General features: G+C 37.9%; 1 protein-coding gene across 1 annotated transcript in view; it reads left to right on the top strand.

The window, feature by feature from the left end:
* Positions 1 to 10,111, top strand: part of LOC111866730 (ubiquitin carboxyl-terminal hydrolase 34) — a 128,498-nt gene that overhangs the window by 19,368 nt on the left and 99,019 nt on the right. Inside the window, exons 8-10 of the mRNA XM_023855934.2 lie at positions 2,932 to 3,127; positions 5,435 to 5,658; positions 7,599 to 7,812. Coding sequence (XP_023711702.1) covers positions 2,932 to 3,127; positions 5,435 to 5,658; positions 7,599 to 7,812 — 634 coding nt within the window. The remainder of the gene's footprint in view (positions 1 to 2,931; positions 3,128 to 5,434; positions 5,659 to 7,598; positions 7,813 to 10,111) is intronic.

Here is a 10,111-nt window from a genome sequence, read left to right on the forward strand (position 1 = left end):
AAATGGTCCCATAGTTGGTGTATTCATCAGTTCTGTACGAACCATCTTGCAATTAAATCTGCTGAGAAGTTTGCAGCTGATCACTTGAGCTGTTGCATTATCTACCCTGTTATGTTGTCATTCCTGTACTTAATTAATGAAGCATGAGGATGTCTCAGAGTGGCGGTATATTTCTGCAGTTATTTTTCTTGGCATTAGATGGAGGTGAGTTGTGAGCATCATGCACCTGGGGAAACAACCCTCAGTATCCATTGTATAGGAGGCTCGGTGGGCCTCAGATCCAGTCTGGATGTTAAGGAGAAGAAAAAATTTTTAACCCCTGTAAATACTAATTCCTCAGTCATCCAGCCTGTAGCATAATGACTGCACCCACTGAGCTATATTAAAGTTTAATTTTGTTGTGTATCCTCAGACATTCAAAGCATAGCTGTCCATGGTGTCCTCTTTTTGAATTTAATGATCAAATGCAGATGTTATAACTTCACATTGATACTACATGTAATATTATGTATGGGCAGAGATGAAATTGTAGGCACCAGGATAAATACAGTTTTTGCTGTCAAATACAAATGCTATCCGAATGTGTTAAATGTTGAATAAGTTCAATACAATGTTCTAGTAATTTGTACATAAAGAAATTTTGCAGTGAAGTCTATTCAGGTAGTTGGCTGTATGAAGATGGTGTTAATATCCAGTGTTTCAGAGACTGTCTCTGTCATCATGATTAGGGGATCACGTGTTGAGTGATACAGCCGTATGTTATTTCTTATACCCATGAAGTATGCTCGCAACTTTCATGACGGCTAGCAAACTGGAGTGTCCAGGGTAATCACATGACTCCACTCACTGTTCACCTACTGCTTTGTTCAAGGACATGACATCACTGAACATCTGACTGCCCATTATTCCCTCCGCAGTCCATGTTAGAACAGCCAGGAGCGTGCTGTGCAGGTGCTGTTACGCATCACATCAACCCATAATAATGGACACACAGATAGTCTCAGAAATATTGTATACTTCTTCATGTGGCTGACCTGACAAGACATTATCTCATAAAGTCACCATGACAATTTGAAATCATGCATACAGAAATGTCCCTTACTTTATAACATTTTCTGGTTTTTGTAAAGTTCCCCCTCTAGAAGTCTTCCCCTCTTGTGCTTCTAAAAAGTTCTGAAAATTCTGTTGCAATAACTTTGATGATTCTGTAAAGATTGATTCATTTCACAATGATTGTATTGTACTTTGTCAATTGTTTGAGATATATTTAGTGTACAGAAGGTGTTTGGAGTTGGCTGTGCTGCCATCATCAGGTGATTGGTTGTCGTTATTCTTACAGACAGCCCTGTTTTTCAAATTGATGGCAACAGAACTGAACCTGGCCCAAGTTTAGTATTCATAAGTTTCAAGTTTGAATTATGGCCATTGCCATTAATCTACTCGTAAGAAATAAAACAGTAAACATATGGTGAAGATGACCTTCAGTGTCTTACAGGTGGATCTGAAGCTAATATCTGAAACATATATGTCAGACAATTGTATCTGCAATGTATTTTGTATACAGAATGGAACAGGGGTGCATTAGTGTCGTTTTTCAAGTTTTCTGTAGAATAGGTTAGTATGGAGGTCCAAGACAACCAGAAGGGATTGAAATTCAGTAGGACACATCTTCTGATGTATGCTGATAATGTTGGGCAAAGACTTAAGTATCATAGAGAGAAATGTGGAAGCACTGTTACACACTAGTAAGGAGATTTGTCTAGAAGTAAACCTAGAGGAAACTCAAGTATTTTTTTATTGCTAGTGGGGTAGGACTAAGTCCCTTGTACTGCAGCCACTTCTGGCCTAATGTACCAGCTTCAGATGATAGGTGAGGGTGATTGTGGAGCAGTTGGTGGAATGAAGATTTACAGGGGAAACCGAAGTACTTGAAGAAAACCTGCCCCAGCGCCACTTTGTCCACCACAAATCCCACTTGATCAGACCCAGGATCGAATCCAGGCTGCTGCAGTGGGAAGCCAGCAACTAACTGCTTGAGCTATGGTGTGGCCCAAACTCAAGTATATTTGTATTATTTGTTTCATCACCAGATCAAGATTGTAGTGAAAAGTTGGCTAATAAATTGTTTGAAAACGTCATAAAGTTTAAATATTTGGAAATGATAGAAACAAAAATGAAAATATTTACAAGAACATTAAGAACAGTTTTGATCCAGGAAATGTTTTGTTCTCAATTTAGAGTCTTTTGTTATACCATCTGCTAAGCAAAAACATGATTGCAATATAAAAAAGTATGGTTTTGCCTGTTGTTTTGTATATCTGCAAAGGCTCATTTCTCATATTAAGCAAGGAATGTAGGCATAGAGTGTGTTTGAGATCAGGGTACCGTGGCAAACAGTTGGACCTAAGAAGGAGGAAATAGCAGGAGGTTGGAGAACATTGCGTAATAAGGAGCTTTGTAATTGTTAATTTTGGCTGAATATTATTAGGATGCTCAAGTCAGGGAGGTTAAGATAGGGGCAGTATGTAGCATCCATGGGAACGATGAAAAATGCATATGATGTTTTATGTGTAAAACCTGGATGGAAGAGACCATGGTAGATGCACAGATGAGAGGATAATATTAAAGTGGATCATTTGGTTCAGCATATGGACTGTGTGCAGACTGTTATGATATAGTATTGAACCTTTGAGTTCTGTAAAGGGCAGGAAATATTCTTGTCTAGCTGAATAACTGTTAGTTTCTCAAGAACTTTCCACCATGAAGTTAGTTAATTCAGGCAATTAGTATTGTTTGACATAATTTTGGTGTGATGTTATAACTCTTTTATTCCTGCTTCTGTAACACGTTGGCAGGCTCATAGAATTGTAACAAATGTTTCCACCACCATACATATGTGTGTTATAGTATGATGAAACATGAACATTTTAGGCAGTGTTAAAATTGAGGATTTGGACATAGAAGAAGAGGAAGAGGAGGAGGAGGAGGAGGATGAAGATGAGGAGGAGGAGGAGGAGGAGGAGGAAGAAGAAGATGAGGAAGATGAAGAGAAAGATGAGCACAGTGAGGGTGACACTAAAGAGTCTTCTCTTGGTGCTCCTAAATGCATGGCACAGCACAAACAGCAGTAAGCAGAACATGAAACCTTGTAGACCTTAATAATTAACAACATCCTAGCTACATCTGTTCATTAGGGTAAACATAATATTTGCAGAATTTTGGTGGGAAATCTTCATAGAGTGACATAACAGGATATGTAGGTTATTGTGGTTAGGGTAGGGTGCATGGTATGCAGCTGAAGCGACTTGTGATTCTTTTGATTTCCATAGAAGCTTTGGAATTTCTTATACCACAGAAGAGAGAGAGAGAGATTGAATGTAAGTAGGTAAATTGGAAGATAAGATGGAGAATAAAGGAATATGTGCCCTCTTTCTTTTAAGGTCTTCATGCTTAAATTTATGGGTACATTTCAAACTACTTGCACTGTGATATTGTATGCAGGTGATGCCCCTTTCTCACTCATTTTTCTGTCTTTACTGTATCTTTGATGAAATTCCAGTCATGAAGAAATTAAGAGCAGATTGCATTCAGTGAATGCTTGTTGCTGTTTAGTTCAGAATTCTTTGTTGCCCCCATCTCTTATCCAGAAACTTGAAGAGTGAAATTATTCAAATATATAGTATATATAGTATGAGTGTGAAACTTGGTTCCTCTCACTAAGGGAAGAATATAGAATGAAGGAGTCTGAGAACAGAGTGCTTAGGAGATATTTGGACATAAGAGAGAGGAAGAACCAGTGATCAAAATTACATATTGAGGATCTTAATAGTTTGTACCCTTCACCATATGCAGATAGTTTGCACAAGAAGAAAACATAGCATATGTACGAAACATGCCCTAGAATTGGCAATTCTCATAGATAACATGGTGTAATGGGGAATTGAGCCCAGATGTGCACAACTTACTGCTTGAATAAAGTTGTGATTGTTGCAGCGAGTAATGTTTATCTTTATTCGAAACAGCTATAGTCTGACAGTAGGTATCATTCTTAAGCAAGACTGAAATCAGACTCTTCTCTTCTGGACTTGCAACCATAGTTCTATGGCTGCAGTCATTCTACAAGACTCATGGGTTCTCAGTCATTGGTCATCAGTGTGAGCTAAACAGCTTGTGAAGAATCAAGATGCCAAACGGGTGGGGAGTCCTTATATGTCAAAAAGAGAGGCGTGCATAGATGCTCCCACCTGCTCTCAGCTCACACAACAGTATAAATGAATTCAGAATTCCAGTAGCTCTTGAGCTTTCCACACTTGTGAGGGCTGTTGTACCACATGTGGTAATGAAATTAATGGTTTAGTCACATTAGAGGAAGACACGTCTCTTTTAGGAGTGGGCACAACAGGAGATTATGTTTGATTTGAATGTAGACAGCAGAATATGGCCACAATATTTGGCTCACTGTAACCTTTTACATGTTGTATTTGAGTCTGACCTTTGTCCATCATGGCAGTGAAAAGTTAGGCCCATTCTGATACTGCTATAATATATACAGTGCATTCGGTGATAGAGGAAACCTGACAGCAGTGTAGAGAAGACACAACATTTCTCACAGATTGCTGCTGTAATTGCCAATAGCAGAATGAGTCATTAGCGCTGATAAACACGTAACTTAGTGCAATGACAAGATCAGACCACCTGATGGCACTCATTTATCAGCACTAATGACTCGTTCTGTTATCGGCAGTTACAGCAGCAATCTATGAGAAATGTTGTGTCTCCTATGCTGCTGCCAAGATTCCTTTATCATTGAACTTCCTGTATATATAAAATACACCCTTTTGTGTTCCTAAATAGAGAACATTTCAGATAAGTGAAAGTAGTGTATTTAATCTTTGCCTTATGAGCATATGAAGTAGATTGAACTTGCTTAGGATAGGGCTGAGTGTTTGGGTTTTATAGTGCCAGTCATAATCCCCTCAGACTTCACAATGTCATGTTCTTTGAACAGTTTGATCCTATGCCAATGAGTTTGTTACGTGCATTGCTAATTATGTAACAAAGAAAGACAATGAATAAGTTGGTCTAAAGGTATTGCTTTGGGCTTTTATTTTGTAGGTGCCAGTTCAAATCTTAGGCAGAGCTCTGGCCATTCTGACTGAAGTTTTTTGTGGTTTCTTTCGTTTCCTTTAGGAAGATGCTGGGATACTACCTTAATTATGCCATAACTGCCCCCTTCAGATCCATTCTAGTTCGTCAGTCATCCCATCATCTGACATTATGTAGTCTGATAGTGAAAGTCTCATTAAATAATCTATTATAAAACAGAGCTTCGTCTTTTTTACTTACAGGTGTATTTCTATAGCATGTAACCTCACGTTGCACTTTAATGTAAATGTAGGTATAAACATTAATGTTTCCTGAATGTGTGTCTCAGGTTGCCTTCAAGTGCGAAACCAGATGAAAGCACAAAGTCAGTCTGTAGAAAGCTTGATATTGTGCCAAATTCCAAGTACCATGGTGGTAAAAGGCAGATGTGTAGCGATAATGAGGCTGATGCAGATGCCGAGAAGTCGGGTACAGAAGAAATTCCAGTGAAACTTAAGAAGAAAAGAAGGAAAATATTAAGAAAGCGGAAAAAAGTCAAGAAGTGTGTTCAGGGTGTGTGGCTTTATTTGTTTTGGAATACTAGGAACAGTCTGATCCTGTATTCTGCATTTGTTTGCATAATTATTTCCTGATGTTTACCAGTAGAATAGTATGAGGTAAAATGTGTGAAGATTTTCAGTTTAATAAAAAATTTGAAGACCATCATGAGCATATGAAAATGACAAATAATCTTATTAGCTGTAGTAACTAAAGTAAAAGAATAATTTGTTGTGCTGATAATACAGTTGTTGATTGGCTTAAATGAATTTCCAGGGAATCATGTTTCTTCTAAATTTGTTTTAAAGCTAAAACTGATGGTAAAACAGACACAGCAGCGGTAATAATTTCATTGATTTGCGAATATTTTGATAATAATAATTATATAATTTTCTTTTTTCTTAAAGTGGAGAGTGTGGTATATGTATAATACAATATTTTCCTCCCACCAATTTTTTTAAACCTTTCTACTTCGATTTTAATTGTTGAAAAGGACAGTTAGTTGTCTGTGAGAGATGGTGGGACATGTTTGTTTCACTGACCTTCAGAAAGTAAATCCAAGGAGGGCCAGCCCTGCTAAGCAGTATAACTGGCCAGGCCTAACCGACTCTTGACTAGGGCAGTTCTAACAGAGTTGGGGGTTGGTAGTTAGGTGGATCAGATAATTTGTATAATTATTTTAATTATGGGATTCTTTGGATTTGGCAGCTCAGGTATTAAGGGATTTGATTCTGTCTCTTGAGACTTTTAATCTCAGGGTTCTGGGTTTGGGCCTTGCATTTGGCACCATTTTCTTCCATCTGCCATTGTAAGTCAGGCCTGGAGGGGGTAGCTTTCGGCTGTGAGAATGCATTGGTTAGAATTATCCAGTAGGGTTTTATGCATTCAGTCTAAGAGTGAGCAGTCCTTTTAAAATAACCAGTTGCAAATTAGGGATTTACATTAGTATCAAACACCATGTAGAACCACTTACAGGGCTCATGCATCGGCAGTACAGGCCATGGTGCCTTGTTTCAGCTTCAGAAATTTATTAAAAATAATTTAATATTTGTGAATTTGATCTAAATCACACACTGTAGATTTGTCTATATGTTATTGTGTCTTACTACCTTGGGGCTCCAGTAATTCAAATTCTAGGATATAAATTCATGACATCTGAGCACATAAAATTCCATTACCAGAGTGACCCATTGTGGCTTGTATGGTGCATGATAGGTGTGTAAATGTGTCCTCCAAGACAAAAATGAAACTCTACTGTCTGTGTTAAGAAATCCACACAATTCCATAATCAAATTAGTTACCTGAGGTATCAGTTCCACCTAATTGTCCATCTCAAACTTGGTTACCGCTGCCGAAGTCAAGAGTCAGGTAGGCTTGGCCAGTATTACAAGATGTCTCTTGCAGTAAGGAAAGGGCCAGTTCTCAAGCAAGTATTTGAAGCACATTCAGAAATGTAAAATTACTTGCATAATTGGTCCATTTTAACACCTTTATTACTTTATATCAAGAATGAGGGAATTGTATGGTTCCAGAACAATTTCAATATGTTGTTTTGAAACAGAGTAAGTTAACTTTTCCTGGAAATGTATACCATCACAGAGATAAACAGTCTGTTTGGGTGGGGAGAGGCTGGGAAGGGTGAACAGGGAAAAGAGAGGCTGCAGCATAAAAGGTTCGAAATTAAGTAAGTAGCCATAAACAGTTTGAATGCAAGGTTAGGTAAAGTTCATTTTAAGTGCGGAATCAGAGCCATCTATCAATGCACTGGAACAAGTAAGTGGAAGGATGATTGTGCCATATACCATGATAATGATGTGCTAAAAGAAAAGAGAGGCGACTTGTTTGGGAGGAGGGACTTTATTTCATGATAGTTATAGGTATGTCTTAGAGGCAGTTACACAGTAAATGCTGTATGAGATTTTCTTGTTTTCTTACATTATATTGTCCCTGTTCAGGTAAACGAAGTCTCTGTGAGAATGGTAAGCACTGTGGAGTGCGGCTGGAGGAGTGCTCTGATGAGGAAGAGGAGGGTGCCAGTGGTTCTGAGGAAGGCGGAACTAAGGAGGATATCTGCATGCAGATTGCATCTGGTACAGATAAAGAGGCAACCAAAGATGCTAAATCTAGTGTACTGGAGCCAGATCAAGAAGTTCCTAATGTTCTTGTGAGGTTAGTTCTTCATAGGATTGAGTATACATTATTTATGACTATGAGGTCACTGGATTTTTTCAATTGACGTAATCGTTCCAGCCGTACTATGGCCCTGGGGTTGACTCAGCCTCTAACAGAAATGAGTACCAGGAATTAATTAAATAATTTTCCTGGGGAGTAAAGCGCGACCGGCGCGTAAGGCTGACCTTACCAACATGTTTGAGCCGATTGTCTAGATAATGTTGGACCCTCAGCGTCTCAGAACCATATGGGACTTCACGGCCTGTTACAGGGATAGTTTTACTTTTTTTTTTTAGTGCATCAGATCTGCAATATATTTAAGTTAATGGATGTGGCATAGAATGTAGTGGCAAAATTAAGCATGCATGGTCATTTAACTATGCTCTTTGATATATCATATATTACTTCAAATATGTAAGACACATTTTGCACATTTTTCCCCCCTTGAAAAATTTGAGGTGCATCCTAAGTTCGAGTAATGTGCACCTTTCTAATTTTTTTCCTGAGATACACGTTTAAAAAACTGGATTCACATTTAATTTGAGGGCACCTTATATTGGAAGTGATGCAGTATTTTCATCACATTATGCTGAAGTAAGTACAAGGGCAACATCACTTCTATTACATTGTACGAAGGGGTACTTATTGCTGTAGTTTGAGAATGGAGACAACTTTATAATGAGGTTGAGTCAAGTATGATGGATGATAATAAGGAACAAAACACTGTCAAAGGATGATGACATGGGTAAAATAACGTTTCCATGATAAAAAGATCAGGGAGACTGAACTTTTTAAGGGAAATGTAAAATTAGGTTTGTATTTTGTATCCACTTTTGAATTTTGTTCTCAAGCAATTGTTTCATAACATTTCAATTATAAAGAAACACAGATGTATTATATCAGGACACATGAAAATACATTAGCAACACCAGAGCTTCTATTTTTTTTTTATTGCTAACAAAATATTAATAAAACACTATTCATAATGGACCACCTCAAAATTCCATATGTTCAAATTTCCTTCCACTTTATATATATATAGTGTGATGTGGATGGTGCAACATGAAGTAAGGGTCACATGAACTCTGCGTTTCCACGAGCGACGTCACATACCCCCACGCCTTTCATCATTACGCAACGCTCGGTACCCCCCCCCTCCCCGTTAGGCTGTGACATCACACAACAGGCGAGCCCATGCAGCGACTTTAGCTAGGCAATTGGTAAACACAGTGATTACGCAACAGAGAAGCAAGTTGCGTTTTCTGCTGTCCGGCTGAAGCTTTATAAGAGACACTGGAATACCTAAGCAGTGCAGTGGAAGTCTAGCATTTGCCGGAGCAGTTGAAATATAGCAGCAGTCACGGAAAGAAGAATGGAACATGTGTTGTACTGAAGATAGTTGAAGAGATTTGTGAGTAGGGTTTTGTAAAGTGTGTAAACCCGTAACAGTGTCGTAAGTATTTGTAGTTACGACTTGTAGGTTGTTAAATAAACCAATTAATCTGAACTGCNAGTCCCCAATTTGTTATCAACTGTGGTGCAGTTCAGCTACTGAGAAATGAATGATTTTGAAGCCTTTTAAACTTACTGAATCAGCACTTCTCTAAAATGTTTGTTACAAAGTGAACTTCTAAACAGGAAAATGTTATATACAGTAACTTTATACGTGAGAAATTGTAATGCTATTCTTTCGAGTGTTTTGGTGAGACTTTGAAAACCATATGTATTTTATGGGAAAACTTAATATCTAGACACTTCTTAACCTGGAAACACTGCATAATCTAAGATGATTAGTTTGAGAGGTTATTCATGGAAGAATGTGTTTGGATAGGTGGTTGAGTGGTAGTTGATGTAGGTATGTGTAACTAACTTCTCTAATTAACATGCATTTTTAAGTGTTTTTTTAGGGCAACATATTTACTTTTTTAATGTCTCCCACATGTGTATAAATCTATAGGTTGATACTTGTAGAGAATATATATGTTTTGTGATTTCCAACATTTTTATGCTTAGGTATGGACATGAGGAATAAGTCTGTTACAATGAAGAAAGCAGTCTTCTGGGATTTGGCACCGTGTATATGTGGTGTTAACCGACGTTTCGGAGGAACGTCGGTTAACACCACATACGAGGGGGTACCCAAAAGAAACCGAACTTATTTTTTTTTAACTTATTTATTCAAATTTTAAGCACAAACCTTCAATCCTCTTCAAAGTACTCTCCACTTACACTAATACACTTGTCTAGTCTTTCATTCCATTTTTCAAAACATTGTCTAAATTCATCTTCTGAGATG

The sequence above is a fragment of the Cryptotermes secundus genome, unplaced genomic scaffold (genome assembly GCF_002891405.2).
Source record: "Cryptotermes secundus unplaced genomic scaffold, Csec_1.0 scaffold213, whole genome shotgun sequence".
Lineage (NCBI taxonomy): Eukaryota > Metazoa > Arthropoda > Insecta > Blattodea > Kalotermitidae > Cryptotermes > Cryptotermes secundus.